Below are 19,498 nucleotides of genomic sequence, written 5' to 3' on the forward strand. Positions count from 1 at the left end.
CATGCAAAGTGTATTAGCTACAAGTATTCTGCATATTATGAAGTAAGAATTCTTTTCTAAATTCAGGCTGGGCAAATATTTTAACCCCCCACCCCCAATGTACAAATACATAGCTCAAATTATATAAGTCAAATGTAATCTGTCACCCGCCACTTGTTTTCCGCTGAGCGTAAGCTAATTGTCTCTTAATACAGACAGATGAAACCGGTTTGTTCTCGAGTTTTACACAGCTTAATTCTAAAATGGGGTCACTATAATAGATTATACAAAACTCAATAGATTTAAAAAAATAATATGAATTTTTATGCTTATTCCAAATTTATGAAATTCATTAACTTTAGTGTTCTCATAAAAAGTTACGAGTCTGAAAAATTTACCCTTTTTTGCAAAAGGGGGAAGCTCCCAAAAAGTCCAGCAATTTTAACGAAAATCACACTTTGTGATTCAACATATAAGAGAAGTCAAATGTAGTGATTTCAAACTCCTATCTACAAAAACGTGATTTTTTTGCCAAAAGAATGGTCACGGATGCGCTTTTATTTTTAGTTTTCAAGTGAATCTTGTCAAACGAATGGTTTTAGAATGTCGGTAGGGGGCTCATTCAAACAGAAATTCAGAGTTTTAGTGCCTTTTCTAAGTGACCAAAAAGATTGGAGGGCAACTACCCCACCTGCCCATTTTTTCCCCGAAAGACATCTGTTTAACATTTTCAAATAGCCATTTGATTTAGCATGGTTGAGAGGGCCAATAACTGTACCTTGGAACCCATGGCCCCCACAGCCCCTGAGGAACGGGATATAAGTTCTGTATTGTGTCCACTGTTCACACATGATGTTTGTTAACGGAAAATAGGCGGACATTTTTTGAGGGAGGATTTTCTGCGGGTAGATTCTCCACGGAGGAAAGTTTCTGGATGAATTTTTCATGGAAAATGTTTAAATGGGGGGGGGGCTGGCATGATTTGAAAGACGGTCAGAAGCTAAATAAAAAGAGCAAATGTTTCAACTATAAGGAAGGAGCAACATTAGGCTAAAACTTAAACCGACCAAAGATCATTCTGTATATGAGAGGGTTGCCCCTTCCTTGCTTTTTATGGTAAAATCTCAAAAGTTCCTTAAAAATATTTATCATTCAAATTCAACACCCCTTGTGTTTGAGTTGCTTTGTGTTAAGAGCATGGATTGAAGAAGGGCTAGCCCCCTCATATATAGAATAATTTCTTTTTGTTTTTTTTTGGGTGCCATTTTTAAGCCCTCAGTGTCCTCTTTTTCCCAACTGACATCCGATCAAAATTTTTATGTAGCCATTTGATTCAGCATAGTTGAAACGTCCAATAATAATGCTTCTGGGGATAACACAAACCCCTGCAGCACTTGGGGAAAGGGCTTGTATTTGAAATTGCAAAGGAAAGCTTTGCAATTTGCCAATGTTTACGTGTTGTATTTGAAATTGGGAAACATTTTGAATTTTTTGGGGGGTTTGGGGGGATTCCCCGTAGGGAGGAAATTTTTCTAGGAAGAATTTTGTACGGTGTGGGGGAATTTCCTGGTTTTATTTGAAAAAGGGTCACGAAAACCAAAAAGTTTATATTTGACTAGATGGGGTGATCCTTTAAGGTATTGAATCCCCCTAAGATTAGCGGTAGAACTATCATAAGTAGCATTAACATATTAAGTGTAGCGGGTCAATTAGGTTAACACAACCAGGTCATCAGCATAACTTCAATTGTTTATAAATACAAACACAATGAAGCACCCCAGTAAACTAGCTTATGCCGATTCATAAAGAAATCCAAGGGCAGGTGATGCACGTTCTTGGGGTGCACAACTTGCAGAAGTAAAAGGGTGAACTCATCTCAGGATCCAGAGAATCATAAGGCGCTGCCTTGTAAACCAAATGAAAACGAGTCACCAATAAGGGGGCTATGATTCTTAAGTATGTAAAGCCGCTTTAAGTGGTTTACGCGGTCAAACACTCTACGCGCATTACCAAGACAAGTGTAGGCATGAGTTGAGATTGGCCAGGAGTCCTTAACAACTACCCTGAATGAAAGTAGCAAATTCCGCTGAAAGGTATTTCTTATAAGCAAAGTGATTACTACTAGCATGTGAAAAAGATTCTACACAAAATATTCACGCATGTTCAAGTAGTTCTAGCATAGTTAAAGCCAAAGTTATAGGGCAGGAATTATTTATATTACTATAATTATAAGGTGGTTTTTCTAGTGACCAGGATAATTCAAGAACCATAAAATGTGAAAAGAAGGATTGCAAGAAAGAGAGAAACAGGCTCCGTGCAATTTTGTAAGTGAACAATCAGAGCGTCAAGCTGAATATGGCCATATTTTACAAATTGCTAGTGATCATTTGAGGCCAAGAACCAAATGCAAACAGAATGCCGAGGTCTATCGTCGAAGTTAAACAAATTGTATCTTACACGTTTAAAATGATTCAAATTATCGAGGATAATAAATTTCTCTCCGCCACTGAAGTAAGAGAAATAGAATAAATCCGGCCAATATGTATCGCGATGCATATCTGTATACGTATATACGTGCATATCTGTATACGTATGATACGTATCTGCGGCTTGTTGATTACCACGTGTCGCAAGATTTATGAAGACCGAATCTGCCGAAATGTAGAACTAAGACGGGATGTCCTAAGGGGACCAGTACGTTCCAGAAATTACCATCGTTGCATCGCACGTTGGCCCAAATAAGAAAGCAATGACGTGCAGCTTCATAAAATGGCTTACGTAAGATACATTCTCGTCGTTCTACGGTTTCGAAGGCTTGAACTTCTTAGATCTGAAGCTTTTGAAGCAGTTGAAAGTGACTGAGAGCTGAAATTTCGACTGTTGCTGAATGAGAGTGGGAAAGGGTTACTCAAGTTTAAAAAATTTGTCCTTTTCCGGTTTCTCTTCTGTATTTTATTAAATAAAAGAAACAATTTTTTTCAACTAAAAGTAAGGAGTGACATTGAAACTTAAAACGAACAGAAATTATTCCAGATATGAAAGGGATTGCCCCCTCCTCAACAATCCGCTCTTTGCGCTAAGGTTTTTTATTGTTTTAAAAAGTAGAGTTGTGAGAAATTGTCAAACTTTGGCGTAAAGAGCGGGGCGATGAGGAAAAACTTGACTGAAAATCAGCATAAAAATACGATTCTTCTGATGTAACTGTTGGTATCAAAATTCCGTTTTTTAGAGTTTCGGTTACTATTGAGCCGGGTCGCTCCTTACTACAGTTCGTTACCACAGACTGTTTGATTGACAGTCTTAACTGCATTCATGCTACTGTACATGCTTTGATTGTTCATCTAAAACAAGTGTTTGACATTATAGGCTTGTCCTTTGACTCATCAAATTGCTAAGATTTTAATCTTTTGGCAGAAAACGATTTTAAGGAAAATCTGAGAACTTTGATCGATACTTATTGGTTATATAATAGACACTATAGAATTTCGATCGCGATTGACGCAAACGTGACACAAGAAACTGGCGAAGCAACTTCTTTATACCACACAATTAGCTTTGGTTTGGTTGGAAAATAAATTGTAGCTATATTTTATTTAATTTTTAGTTTGTATTTTGGTTTGCTTTGGTCTATGCAAACAAATTTGGGCTATATATTTGCACATTAGGGACAATGGTTAGTTTTGCAATACAGCAATGGTTAGTTTACGCATTTAATATATGCTATGCTTTATCCTCACCCCTAATATGAAAATATATAGCCCAAATTTGTTTCCGAACTATTATATATTCATCATATTTAGTTTTATTTCATTAGTATTAATCGAACTTCACTTCCCGAGTGTCTATTATATAACCGATAAGTACCCTTTGATCTTACTTCTGAGGCCGTTCTTTTCCCAAAATCTTTCTTCATTCTGCTCTGATCTGTGGTCTAAGGGCTTTTGTGAGATTGTCATTTATGGGGGTTGTCACTTCATATTTCTGTTTGGCAATGAGCTGTAAGATCTTAGCACTTCGATGAAGCAAATGACGATGTTTTGCGAGGTTTAAGATCTTAGCACTTCTATGAAAGAAAAAACCGGATTTAAGTTAGCATAGCGCTGCAGTTTTATTTTTTAAATATTCTTATCTCTTCTTCTAGACAACCACTTCAGTTGTTGGATTTATGAGTCCGATTTGTCCGGAGACCATTTCTTCTGAAGCAGTGATTTCAAATTGTGGCAACAATTTAACCATTTCAGGAAATGAGACACCTGTGGTAAAATCTGAGGTACTGACTTATTAATTTTGGTTCTATAATGTAACCGCTTTTATTGTGGACGTGTTTCTAGGGGCATCGACGAATTGGAAAGAATTTTTACAAATGAACTAAGAGTATATCATATTAACTTGATACTATCGTGTGATATAATAACTGGACATAATTGTATTTAAAAGATGTATAGCCGTATACAAAATATTACGATAAGACAATATTGACGTTAAGCAAAGTAATACTAACAAATGAAGATATAAAACAAATGAAATGATATACAAGGGTTAGAGGACATCATGAAATTGGATCATTTTATTAATTTGAAAAATTAAATATCTAATGGCAACTATATACTTTTGACTTGGTAGCATTAATGCTACCAAGTCAAATTTCCAGTATAACGATTGGATTCGCTATACTGGAAATTTAGCTAACCGAAAATGTCACTGGCAAACAGCGCTACAGAAGTATTACCTTGAAGTAGATTAAAAAGCAGGATATATATATATATATATATATATATATATATATATATATATATATATATATATATATATATATATATATATATATATATATATATATATATATATATATATATATATATATATATATATTAGAGACCAAATAATAAAGGAGAAAACAGATCGAACCGGTCGAGAGAACTGGACTTGTTTGAGGAATGAGAAATAAACCTGACTATCCCAAAAAGTGCTGCATAAAACCTTTTGGGTTACTAGAGTTCAGGTCCGTATCCAGGAGGGGTATAGTGTTTGAACACCCCCTCCCTCCCAATTGTTTTTCTACTCGTAAAAACATAACAAAAATGAATATAAACAAATTTTTGATGTGCTTTTATATTTATTTTTTAACTCCCCTCTCCCCAAAAAAAACTCCTGGATTCGTTCCTCCCAAATCTTTTTTTCTTTTCTTTTTTTAGTCGTAGCCTATTCTGTGTTATTTGTGATTTATTCTATCGAAGGATTGACAGACATCAACCCTAATTCTCAAAACCTGCCTACCCAGCATATAAATTTAGTGTGAAAAGTTTTTCCAGCTCATGTCGTTGCTTGTAATTAAGTTCTTAGAAAATCTTTTTTTCCTTAACGGCAGATGCAATACGTCACGAATGCCGTATTCTGAGTTCTCTGAAAATATAAAAAAAAGGTCCTACCCTGGTCTTTTAGCGATGCCATCTATGACAAACTCTTATGAATACTTAAATTTATAATCTTTTTAAATTCATGGTTTTTCTCTTAATGCTATTTGAATTCGAAATAATTTTTTTTATTTTTATGACTGACATAAGCTCTTTTTTTAGTCCTCGAATCATCAGTAGCGGATAACAAACGCATTGTGTGGGAACTGGAAATTCTGAACAGTTTGTAATATTGCAGTAAGGGGTTTGGGCAGACGCGTGCGCAGGATTTCTTTTATCGGGGAGGGGCGATAAAAAAAAAACAGTATGATAATTTGAATATGAAGCACCCAGAAATTGGGAAAACTTTGGATTTCGGGGGGGTCTCGATTTTCTCTTAAGCTTTGCGTCTAGCTTCTTGTTCATCCTAGCCTCCTTGCTTCTTTTTCATTCAGTATATTAGCTTTTTTTCTCTAGGACGTATTTTATGGTAACTAGGATATCCTGAAATTCATTATATTTTGGGGTTGGGGGTTTAGGTATATGCCTAGCTTTTGGAGTCAATCCTTAATTTGTCTTTCCAGAAATCTCGGATGTACACTTTCCTTGTTTGCTATTCATTTAGGGCACGGCCTTTTTTCATGATGAATTATATAAGAATTAGGACAGTTTGAACAATTTATGATATTTCGAGTTTGGGGGTCTGGGCCAACTGGCCTCCTCAAGATACTCATCTAACCTTTCGGGTCAAGTATTAATTCATCATTAAAAAAAACCTTATTTGTTTTTACTGTTTTTATTCTTTTAGCGCTAACAACAAAAACAACAAAAAAAACATATACACAACACTGACAACTGGCATCATATGACCTCACACTGGCAACCAAGCTAACATTTATCACTCCAATCATTTTTTATTTACTCTTTGCCGAGAAAAATTCTGAGCAAAATCGAATAATATGCTCTCTTATCGCTTTTGTGAGATAAGGGCTCGAAAATTGTGCATTCCATTTGAAAGTTTTGAGCTAAGAAACTTCAGCCTTGTTTTCAGGCCACCCACATCCAACAGGGAGTTAGACACGAGTTGTGCGGATTACCGTTTTGGGTTCCATGCTCAACACGGGCGAATGCCTTTTCAGAACCCATGCTCAACCATGAAATTCTGACGTATTACAATTTTGAGAAACCTTTGTCCAGCACGCTTGGAACTCGCAAGACGAAGACGCTTTAAAGTTTTACTCGGTTGAACACGGAGAACCTGAAAACGACTTTTGTCGAACCCGCTCAAAACACGCTTCAAACCCGGTGCCTGAAAACACAATTTTTAAAACACTTTTTTAGGAGTTCAGACAAAGTAGAGATTTGTGTGAACCTCAGAAATAGTAGAAGTATTTATTATTTGTCAATTTAAACTATTTTTTTGAAGAGTTCGTAGAATTTTTTTTGTCAGCTTTTTCTTCATTAGACTGTTATAACATTCTGTCTTACCTCCAACCCTAGTTCTCAGAGATTTATTTTTCACTTCAACCAAATTCTGTTTAGCTCAACGTCGCTTCTGTGTCCTCACAATTCGTTCCGTATGATATTGGCGAGATTTCTAAGAAAACTTTTGTTACTGCTCGTGGAATTAGCTATTTTGTTGAATTCATGCATTTGTTTCAATTTTTATATACGATCACCCCGCATTCCGCATGTTTTTTTCACATTTTTGGCTCTTATATAAAACTTCCACAATCCGGTTTTGTAAACCGAGGAAAGGCTGTAATGGATGATCGTATAACGAATCCTCGTAATATTCATGAGATTTTGGTTGGAAATATCCTAAAGAAAATGTAGCGCCAAAGAAATGGCCTCTAAAAACAGAATAGAGATTTATGAGACATGACCGCTAAAAATATGATTTGTGTACTAATCCTGAAACACTGTCTAACCTGGTTTGGTCATGTTTTTTGGTAGCTAGGTAGCGCTCTCACCAAACGGTTGTTGCACTGCAAATACTTGATTCACTTGATGAAGAAGAAGTGGGCGGTGGAAGTCTTGACTGGTCCAGACAGTCAAGACTGACCTGAAGCTAATGGGGGCTTTTGACGCCACGGGTGAAAATATAATAAATATCACTACACCGCACTCTGAAGAACTAGTAGCATTGGACTAAACCATCTTCTGGATCATAGCTTCATGTAGAGTCAAAGAGCATGTGTCCTAAGATAAGTAAGTAAGGTAAAAAAGGTAAAGGATACGGCATTAGACTTTACAGTCCCTACCGGCGGTGCTGATCTCTGTTTCTTGGCCCTTCAGCCAGAAGTGCAATGGGGGGTTGGGGGCCAGCCATCCTGTGCTTTCGCACACCCTCCTGTTTACCTTCCCCAGATTTCTCCAGGTACCCATTTGGAGCTGGGTCGGCTCTGGCTAAGCTTACAGAGTCACGCCACTGACCCCTGTCCCCAACTAAAGAATTGGGTACACTGGGATTCGAACCCGCGTCCTCTCAGACAAAGGATCCCGAATCCAGCGCACCAACCAACTCGGCCAGGACGGCAAGATAAGTAAGTAGCCAGGACATAATAAAACATAGACCGAGAATTTTCTTCTAAATCTGCAGCCTTGGGGAATATTAACAAATTTGATTTTATTGTTTCGCATTCAGTTTATTGTCTCATCTTGGACGTTTTTGTGGTGTTTAAGGACAGTCTTGGTTTATAGGTCGAATTTGGTTTGATAGCTAATAGCTTTGCATACTACCTTCGCTGATGAGACGGTCCTCGTAAAAACAGTCGTTTCGTCCAAATTTCGACTGTGTCTCAGTCATCATGTTTTTACGACCAACAACAATTATGTTAATTGGATTCCAAGTTGTTGTGGAATTTTGCACGGTTTATTGTCAAATTACTTTTGACTAATTAGTTTTGCCAGTTAAACATGTAAAAACAAGACCAGAAACAAATTATCCACGCCCAAGCTGCGAGAACGGCGCCAAGTTTTCCATCCTCCGGAGAAGGCTAGGATCCATCAATGTGAGTTTAATGAGATCTTGATATTCAAAAATTAAATATTTAATGTCTCTTTTGAACCTTTTTGAGCTATTTTTTTTTGGGGGGGGGGTTCAACTCTAAGAACAGGATTCTGGAAGTGACTCCGGTCCATGATCTTTACTAGGGGCTGGGACGTTGAAAAATTGCGCACAACGTTTAGTACCTACCATACATGCTGGAGGGGGCACATGTGGTGCAAGGAGGAGTAGCGTGGCGCAAGTGTGCCGACACCTCGCTTACAATGTGGCACGAGCGGCGGAGAAAGCGGTGCTTCGAGAGGTGCAAATAGTGGTGGAGAGTGAGCAAACCGTCGAATCTCCTTTACTTGTTGGTTCGGGCTCCTTACTATTAGTTTTGTTCGGTTTGTTATATTTGGTCACACGTATTTACTAACGACTGGTTATAATAGACCATTGATTCATGATTATACTCTTCAAACGTGCACATACCATGATCTTTAATCAAGGGCACACCTTGGATTTTTGTTCGGGGGGGTGGGTATTTTTGTTTGGAGGGGGTATATAAGAAACTTTACAAAACTCAGCAAAAATTAGTTCAAATGTGTGTTTTTTTACTTTTTTACGGGTCGGGCAAATATTTTGGGGGATGGGGGTCAAACCCGATACTCTTCCACTGGGTAAGGCCTTGTTTTAAGCATTATAATTGTTTTAGGGAATTAACCAGTTGAGATTTGAGACTTCCTTTTTTTCTCTGTGCCCTAAAGAATGGATTGGCATTTTGAACCAGATTCCATATATGCATCATCTAACTCTCATTGCTAACATATAACTCTCATCTTGATTGTATCACTTAAAAACCCATTTTTTCAGTCTTGTTTTGGTTCTAGCGAAATATTTGTGTTGGTATAAATATATATATATATATATATATATATATATATATATATATATATATATATATATATATATATATATATATATATATATATATATATATATATATATATATATATATATATATATATATATATATATATGTATATATGTATATATATATATATATATATATATATATATATATATATATATATATATATATATATATATATATACTTGTTGTTTTTTAGTTTTTTTTGTAGCCCCTAAAAAATCCCCTCCCCCGAACGAAATGCAAATCTGTTGACCTCACTGCTACTTTTAAGCCTCACTTTTAAACCACTTTTAAGATCTTTTAAGTAACTTTCAAGATCTTTTAAGCCACTTTTAAAACCTCATCCACTTTCAAGCATGCACGTCGGGAGAGCCTTCATATGTTTGAACTGAAAAATAGCTCTTGAGGAAGAAAAGCGTAACTACCAATGAAAACAATTGCTTCGGGGGGGATTTTATTTTTGAATTGGCGGGATCCTGTTTTGTTCGCTAGCGCCACCCCAGCTCGAGTGCCCATATTGTAAAAAAAAAAAAAAAAAAAAAAAAAAAAAAAAAAAAAAAAAAAAAAAAAAAAAAAAAAAAAAAAAATAGCTGATGGCTTACAAATATTTAATTTCTTTCGTCAAATCAAAAAGTTTCATCTTAAAGAAAAAAATAGGGAGTTGTTTTGCAAAAACAATAATTTGGGCGTTCGGCATCAGGCTGGCGCTTAAATTGATTTAGAACAGGGCTAATTATCAATCCATGAATGGTGTATGATTACCAAGGTAATGGTTTGGTTGTGGTTTTGTAACTGCCAGAAAAAAGTCAATTACGCTCAATAATTCTCATCATTATTGTTTTTCGTTAAATCTTTAAAATGACTGATTTTCATGCGAGATATTTTTTCTTTTTTATGAAGTCTTAGGCCTAGGCCTACCCTTTTTCGAGAAAACCGCGTAAAAAATGATTTGTAGTGAAGTTTTATCTTCTCTATACCTAAGTATGCTGGTATGGTTGCGAAGGCGGATATAAGTATCTATTCTACCACAGAGAGAGGGAGTAGTCCCCATCTTAATTCTAAAGAGCCTCAATATTTGCAAAATTGGGCCTAAAACCGGTCCTGAGGTAAATAAATAAGTCAGGGTACCTAAGATGAGGTTACTTACTGGTTAACAGATATCTTTCAAACGGAAATGTAAGATAAGTACATAAGGGGTTTGTTGACTAAAAATGCCCTCTTATCAGCTGCAGAGTAAGGGAGGGGATTACCCACCTCCGTTTTGGCTTCGTGAACTTTATTTAATTTTTTTTTTTAAATTTCCCTTATAAAAAAAAATGTATTGTAATTAAAGCATATGGCCAAAAAACAAAGGAAAAAAGATTTAAAGTTCGTACCATCCTTACTAAAATCCTAGATGTCAGTGCTTGCGACTCTATTAGTAATAAATAAAAAAAACTTTTTTTTTTAACTGAAAGTGACGTTTTTGAATTTTGAATGTTTGAATGTTTGATTTTGGCTCTCCGCATAGAAATTATTAAAATGAAATTTGCATATTAATTCTTTTTTGGCTAAATGACTTTCTCTTAGTTTTGATCAGACGATTTTGAGAAAAAAAGGCTCGGGGGAGGAGGCCTAGTTGCCCTCCAATTTTTCGGTTACTTGAAAAGGCAACTAGAACTTTAAATTTTTGACAAACGTTTTTATTAGTAAAAAATATACGTAACTTAAGAATTAACTTACGTAACGAACTTTTGTACTCCTATATTTTTATTATGTATATGAGGGGGTTTGTCCCCTCGTTAATACCTCACTCTTTATGCTAAAGCTTAAATTGTGTCCCAACTCTTTAAGAATGACCCCTGAATCAGAAAGACCGTAGAATAAATAGTTGAAATTACTGAAAATATTTTAGCGCAAAGAGCGAGGTATTTGGAGGAGATGAATCCCTCATATGCGAAATAGTCTCTGTTAGTTTTAAGTTTTAATGCTGCTCCTTACTTTCAGTTGAAAAAACTTTTTCATATTTATTTTTTCATTTTTTTTATAGTAATGCTAGAAAATCCTGCTCCCCCTTCATTGAATTTCTCTTCCCCCATGACATATTCCTCCAAGGAAAGATCTTCCCACATAGCCCCCTCCCCTCGACCCCCCCCCAGCCAAAATAATCCCCTGAAAAACGTCTGTATACTTCCCAATAACCATTACTGTGTGTAAAAACACTGGTCGAAGTTTGTAACTTGCAGCCATTCCCCCGGGGACTGTGGGTGGGTAGGTTATCCCAAAAACATAGTTATTGTGGTTTTCGACTATGCTGAACAAAATGGCTATCTCAAAATTTTGATCTGTTCACTTTGGGAAAAAATGAGCGTGGGAGGGGGCCTAGGTGCCCTCCAATTTTTTGGTCACTTAAAAAGGGCACTAGAACTTTTCATTTCTGTTAGAATGAGCCCTCTTGCGACATTCTAGGACCACTCGGTTGATACGATGACACACACCCGTGATCGGTCTTCTGGCAAAAAATACGAAGTTCCACATTTTTGTAGATAGGAGCTTGAAACTTTTACAACAGGGTTCACTGATACGCTGAATGCGATGGTGTGATTTTCGTTAAGATTCTATGCCCTATTTTCCAAACTAAGGCAAATTTAAGGCTCGTAACTTTTGATGACAAAGACTAAATGAAACTTATATAAACGTTTTGATGAAACTTGTATATTTAAAATCAGCATAAAAATGCGATTCGTTTGATGTATCTTTAAGTATCAAAATTTTGTCTTTTGGAGTTTCGTTTACTTTTGAGCCGGGTCGCTCCTTACTACAGTTTGTTACCACGAACTGTTTGACCATACAAACTGCAAAAGAAAGCCTTTTTTGAATTGAAATAAAAAAAAAACAACAAACAATTATTTTTTCTCTAAAAAATTGATTATCAACCTGTCTTGTAAAAGTATTTCTGATTCATAGCAAATAATTAATATATGAAATCTAAAGTATATTATGGATTAATAAGTAAATTGACTGAATTAATCCAAATAATTTAATAAATTTAGTTAATACTGTAAGAAACTAATGATTTAAACTTTTTGAATGTTCTTGTATCTCCAAGACACAAAAACAACGATTTCTAAGACCTTCTTGAATGATGGCCCCCTCTTCATTATTTGTTTGAATGATATCTCTTCTTTTATAGTTTTGTTGAGAAATGTACTAAAATCTAAACAATTTTGGACATTGAGACCTTAAAACAGAATTATATATATATATATATATATATATATATATATATATATATATATATATATATATATATATATATATATATATATATATATATATATATATGGCAAAAGGTAGTTTTCAATTGAAGTATCTGATATTTTATTTGTCCTAGAGTAAAATATGATGATGATAAAAAATAATAAGTTTTTTTTGTTATTAGGACGATTTTTTAATTGGAGGCCTTTTGGCTTAAGAGTATGATAGTTTACTTCAGTAAAACTGGATATTTTAATTGTGGAAATGGACGCCATAGAGGTTTAAACTCGTTGAATGTCACTTAATAAGGGGCTTAGCAATATAGACTCTCTTCTTTGAGGAAGAATTTAAAATCTTTGCCAATGAAACACTACCTTTTCTGTTGTAAAAGCCAGGGTGTTGTTCGCATGTGCACCCGCGCTGGATAGAAACTTGTGTTTTTCCAGCTCATCACCCTGAGCTCAAAAGGGTAATGTAAAAGTAATTTATTATCCTGGGAAAATGTAAGAGGAAAACGTAGCGTGTAACCTGCTCTTTATTGAAGATGGGAGAACTTTTATCACCTCTCCCCCTGTCTCAATACAAAAGTCGAAGTCATTCCCGAAGTTTTATCTCGATTTCCCATCCGGGAGACAAAACAGGGCACACATACATTTCAATATGCCCATAATTCATTGGAATGGAGATGGCTAGACACCATATAAAGGTGACATCTCTTTCTGTACCATTTATTACCAATAAATGACATATTTCAATAAATGAATTGTATATTACCTATCAACGCAAAATAAGAAGTAAGCGTGTATGGTGAATGATGAAGAAGTAAGCACAGGGACGCATCCAGAATTTTTTTTTTTGGGGGGGGGCTACAAAAGAATTTTTTTGGGGGATGGTACTAAATAACTTTAAAAACGCACTAAATACTGGTTTATATGCATTTTTCAAACGTTTTTATGAGTCGAACAAACATTTGCGGGTTCAAACCTCCTAACCCCCCACACTGTGAATAGGGCTTTGACGGTGCATTTAAACCGCAGCTTTTTTTTAGGGAGCCGATGGATTCTTGACTTCCTAGTCCTCCTCCACCCCAACCTCCCATCTGTGAAAAAGCTAATTTTCCAAATTAATACATTTTAGAATAACCTCAATTAAGACAGGCTTGTTTTCCGCAAAGTACATTGCAGAATAGTATCTACTTATGATTACTTAATTATTCAGTATATAGAAATGATTTCCTCATTATTAAATTTATGAATATTATAAATTGTCATCAATGTATGAATTCAAAACCTTCAAAATCAAACCTACAATTAGTAAAAAGCCCTCTCAAGAAGCACAGCTGTCCTTGGGGGGGATTCTCAGAATACTTTATTAACTTAACTTTTAAAAGTTACGTTTAATATCCCAAATATTCATATTTTTTTCCTTATTTTAGTGAATACTCTTAACTTTATTATGTGTGACACCTTTTCGTTGTTTAGGAACCTTTACCCTCCCCCTCTCCGCCTTGTACGGACGTAGTATTTATTTCATTCTTAAATCCAAAAACACAGATCTTAAGATTATTCTTTTGGCGGAATACCAGAGGATAGAGAATCCTTGAATTATATTGATTCTCTTTGAATGACCTTGTTTCTCCAGCCAACCACGTTCTTGGTAGTCTCATGAGTAACACGTGTATATAAAGGGGGAATTTATTAGAGAGGTTCAACACGTGCTCTTGGAAAACCTTTCTTCGCCATTGCTAGATTTCAGTTCAGACATTGATTAAACTAAATACAGATAGAATGGCTTTTTTCTCTCCTGTTTTATGTTTTGCTTCTTTTATTGATTGACAACCCTTAAATTGGAACCCATTCTATTTTTTTTTGCTTTGAGCTTCTATGCCTAGTAAGTTTTACTTGATCACAGGGTCTTACCCAGGACTTTTTTTTAGGGAGGGGAGGGGGTGAGGTTTACAAAAAACTTTTAAACGCATCGAAATTCATTTTTGTTATATTTTCACGAGTCAGACAAATATTTCGGAGAGGTGGGTTCAAACCCCCTAACCCCCCCCCCTGGATACGGCTTTGCTTAGTCATCAGTGGACATCTGCCTGGTTGTTCAGGCATTTGTTGTTTCAAATTGATGCCCAAAGTGCCCTGGCTGTATTTAATTTGTGAATGGTTTGAACATCTGTGATTCAAGGTGTTAGCAACCATATTGCATGAGTCACACTATAGTGGGAAGTTTAATTTGTTCCCAATTACTTTGTATTCGAACCATGGCTTTATCCAGAGGCGGTCGGGTTTACAAAAAATGCTTTACAAAACGCATCAAAATTCGTTTTCGGGGGGTGGGGGCAAAAACCGGTACCCCCTGGATACGGCCTTGACTCGCTCTGTACCTTTGCATTTCGCCATATTCAGCATACTTGCAGAAAAACTGCCTTGTTAAGCTACTGTCTTTTATAATTTAAGTCTCAAGGGCACCCAAATAGACATTTGTTACCCCCGCCCCTCCCCCTTGTCCTATCTTAGGTCGATTCATACCTAGAAACCGTTGTTTTTTAAGATTTCTCTTTGGTCGTTTCCAAATTATAGAGTCTTAAAGACAGCATCGCATTTTGTCTGTGTTGCCACAATGTACGGCGAAAATAAATCAGCAAAACTAAATAATTAAATTTGACAACGCTTTTTGTCCTTAGAAGTTCAAACATCAACAACATTAATTCCAGAATACGCGTACACCTTTAAAGGAAAGTTACAGCCGTTTGGTACTGCATGACTGCCAAGGCCACATCCATGGGGGATACTGGGTTTGAACCCCCCACCCCTCCTCGAAAGTCTTGTCTGACTTATGAAAAAGTAACAAAAATGCATATAAGCAAATTTTGATGCGTTTTTCAAAAAAGAATTGTAATCCCCCTCCCCGAAAAAAAAATTCTGGATACTACTTTTTCATGAAAAATTTGGTTGTACCGGGAATTAGGAAACAATCGGGAACTAGTAAAATATGCATATAGGCCTAAACAAATTTTGATACGTTTCGTAAATTTTTTGTAGCCCCTTCCCCGAAAAAAAAAAATCCTGGATACGCTCTTGATGACTGAATAATACGCCTTTTTCATGAAAAATTGGGTTATATCGGGAATCGGGAAACAACAAAAAATGTATATAAATAATTGATGCGTTTTGTAAAATTTTCTGCAACTCCCTCCCCTGAAAAAAAAAATTCTGGATATACCTTTCCCATGAAAAATTGGGTTGTATCGGGAATTAGGAAACAATCGGAAATTAGTAAAATATGCATATAAATAAATTTTGATGCGTTTTGTAAATTTTCTTGTAACCCCTTTCTCGAAAAATATCCTGGATACGCTCTTGATGACTCCATAATAGGCCTTTTTCGTGAAAAATAGGGTTATATCGGGAAACGAGAAGTAACAAAAGATGTATATAAACAATTGATGCGTCTTTTATTTTCTGTCCCCGAAAAAAAAATTCTGGATACGCCTTTTTCATGAAAAATTGTGTTGTATCGGGAATCGGGAAACCATCGGGAAATAATATATTTTGCATATAAACAAATTTTTTATGCGTTTTGTAAAACTTTTTGTAACCTCTTCCCTAAAAAAAGAAAAAAAAATCCTGGATATGCTCTTGGTGACTGCTTGATAGACCTTTTCATTAAAATTGATTCTCGATTTTGCATAATTTTTAAAGATAAATATAATTGTCTAAATTTCAACTTAACCAATTCAACTGTCCATTTCACTGTCCTTGGTACTTATAGAATTTCTGCATTAAATCTCCGTTCTGATTGGTCAATTGAACAAATTACGCCTGCAATTCAAACATAGCCCAACTCGTCAAAGGGATACGTTATTGGCGGTGCAGTCGTGCCCAACTTCGTTGTATTGACAAGTGTGGCTACAGTGCTGCTCTGGGTGCCGTCGAAGAAAATCACTAAATCAACCAAAAATCACTAAAATCTAGTATTTTTTTCACTCGATGGCAGCCCTGGTGCTGCTCAGGCATATGAGTTTTGCTGAGGGGCGTTCAATAATTGAGACGCTCACTCAGTTAATCCCCTTAATAAGGAAAGGGAAAGAGTGGTCCATTGGTTGGGTTTATTAATTAATGCCTTGATACACATTATAATGATTATTAGAATTTGAGTAATTTTGATCAGTAACGAGTAAAATATGAAGAATATGATTGTTAATGCCTTAATGTTTATTAAATCTCACCAGTTTTGTCTTTTGCCTCCATTTCCCCCAAATTGATGATGATTGTGCAGAAGTTACTACACTGAAGATGCTAGTTAACCGTATCCACAAACGTATGATGCAAAACTTAATACGAAGTAAATTTTTGATTGTGCCAGATATTTATTCACTCTCACCTGAAATGAAAAAATTAATTTTTATTAAGTATTGTTAACTTTTTCAAACCTTGAACGTACCCTGTGTTTATTTTATTTAATATTTTATAGGATCTTGTGCTTGATGTTAAGGTTGAAACCTCGGATCTCGATTTAATCTCCGAAGAAGGAAAAGGGAACTCTTTGATCCCTCCAAGACAAGACGCAGTAATCCAGACCGATACACCTGAATCCAGTGATAATGAATATGAGGTAGAAGGTGATGATGATGAAAAAGATAAACTTGTGATTGTTGAGCCTCCAAATGAAGACGCAGTGTCAACATTAAATGTGGGGACTAGTCATAGTAGTAGTGAGTTTAAAACTTTAGAAGTGGGTGACATTGGCTTGTCATGTTTCCCACTTAATTGTGATTTAAAAAGTGAAAATTTTAGAGATGCAGAAGTACCTGAGAAACAGAAAGTACAAGAAGTTGAATCGATGACACCTGACTTAAGTGGCCTCAAATTGCTAATGGATAGTATAGACAAAGTGGAAGCCAGAAAAAGTGCGCCCTGTGAGGGGCTTGACCTTTTATCAACTGTGGCTGAAACGCGTTTACTGCAGAGTTGTAATTCCTCTGATAATAAAACATTTGACTCGCTTTGTACCGTAGCAAGTACTTATTGTGATAGTTCGTTATCTGAAGTTGTACCGTCGTTAAAAAAGGATGATTTTGTTATGGATCCCGTGGAGTTGGAGATGAGGATACGCATGGCAGAACTTCAGAGAAAATATCGCGAAAAGCGAAAGGAACTGAATCGATTAGATGAATTGAGTCCTACAAAACGAGTCTCTGTTGCTCGTAAATTCTCTGTCTCGGAAACAAGAATGAAAAAGAACATTGGCCTTGAAACTGGAAAGAAAAGGTCAAAGTCCGCAAGTGATAAGCAGGACAATGTCATATTGGTGAGTCACTTTCCTTGGAAACTCTTTTTGTTTGTTTCAATTACCGAGGTAATGAATAGCCCTTTATTAAGTTGATGGACCATGTGCTTATTTGTCAAAAATTTTGTTGTTTTTTGGATTTTGTTCTGGAAAATTCTATAACTTCTTAAATACATTCAGAGGTTGTCAGATTTAGCATAAAGTTTGAAATGAAAAAAAAATGTGGCTAATACGTTCAAGTGATGCTCGAGAATTTATTTGACTTAAAATACCGAGGACAATGAAGATGAATATTTGGTTGCTTAATATAATTAAGCAGAAACTTAAATAACCATTAATATAGCTGATTTTTTTAAACGTGGAACTCAGTATTTGGAAAAAGATTTCCAAATACAGTTATGCAGTTTTTGGTAATAACGAGCGGCAAATTTTAGAATGGAAACAGAGTTGAAGACAATCAGAATTGTTTGGTAAAAGTAACTGTCATAGAGATATTAAAAATGCACTGATGCTGGTGTTTTTACAATAACCCACTGTAACGTTTGAATTTAATTTGTTATAAACACTGGTAAAAAGAGGGAGCGAAGAGTTACTGAATATGTGTTGCATGCAACTGGCCTCAGCTAAAAGTACATCGGACCAAACTGTTTAAGAAAATATAATTGTCTCTCTGAATCAACAGATCATTAATCCCTGAACTTTGACGAATGAAAAGCGTTTGCAAATTTCACTTGTTGGTTTTTAACTAAATTAAAACTGACAAAATATGGTACCGCCTCGAAAACTTCAAATTTTGAAACAGCCAAAAGACAAATCGGTACTACCTTACAATTAAATAAAAATACAAGTTTTTTTTAACTGAAAGTAAGGAGCGGCATTAAAACTTGAAACGAATAGAAATTCATCCGTATATGAAAGGGGCTGCTCCCTCTTCAACGCCCGCTCTTTACGCTAAAGTGTGACTATTTTTCTCAACTCTACTTTTTAAAACAGAAAAAATAACAGAAAAAGCTAAACGATTTTGAGAAAAAGGAGCGGGGAAGGAGGCCCAGTTGCCCTCCAATTTTTTGGCTACTTAAAAAGGGAACTAGAACTTTTGATTTTTTACGAACGTTTTTATTAGTGAAAAATATACATAACTTACGTAACGAACTACTACATTCGTATGTTTTTATTACGTATATGAGGGGGCTAGCCCCCCCCATCAATATCTCGCTCTTTACACTAAAGCTTGAATTTTGTCCCGATTCCATAGAATGACCCCTGAATCACAAAGGCCGTAGAATAAATAGTTGAAATTAAAGAAGTTACTTTAGCGTAAAGAGCGAGGTATTAGAATGAGGTGAACCCCTCATATGCGTAATAATTTCTGTTCGTTTTAAGTTTTAATGCTGCTCCTTACTTTCAGTTGAAAAAAACTTTGTCACATTTATTTTTTCAAATCCTGCACTTCCTTCATGGAAATTCTCTTCCCCCATGACTAATTTCCGTTAGAATGAGCCCATCTGCGACATTCTAGGACCACTGGCTCGATACGATCGCCCCTGGAAAAAAAACAAAAAAAAAAACAAGCAAACAAATAATCCGTGATCTGTCTTCTGGCAAAAAATACAAAATTCCACATTCTTGTAGATAGGAGCTTGAAACTTCTACAGTGCGGTTCTCTGATTCGCG

General features: G+C 35.7%; 1 protein-coding gene across 7 annotated transcripts in view; it reads left to right on the forward strand.

Moving 5' to 3' along the window:
- Positions 1-19,498, forward strand: part of LOC136039152 (uncharacterized) — a 212,614-nt gene that overhangs the window by 142,211 nt on the left and 50,905 nt on the right. For all 7 annotated transcript variants that reach the window (XM_065722640.1, XM_065722642.1, XM_065722646.1 and 4 more), the window contains 2 exons: positions 4,121-4,249; positions 17,009-17,845. In XM_065722640.1, the coding sequence (XP_065578712.1) occupies positions 4,121-4,249; positions 17,009-17,845 (966 nt within the window). The remainder of the gene's footprint in view (positions 1-4,120; positions 4,250-17,008; positions 17,846-19,498) is intronic.

Source organism: Artemia franciscana, chromosome 19 (assembly GCF_032884065.1).
Source record: "Artemia franciscana chromosome 19, ASM3288406v1, whole genome shotgun sequence".
Lineage (NCBI taxonomy): Eukaryota > Metazoa > Arthropoda > Branchiopoda > Anostraca > Artemiidae > Artemia > Artemia franciscana.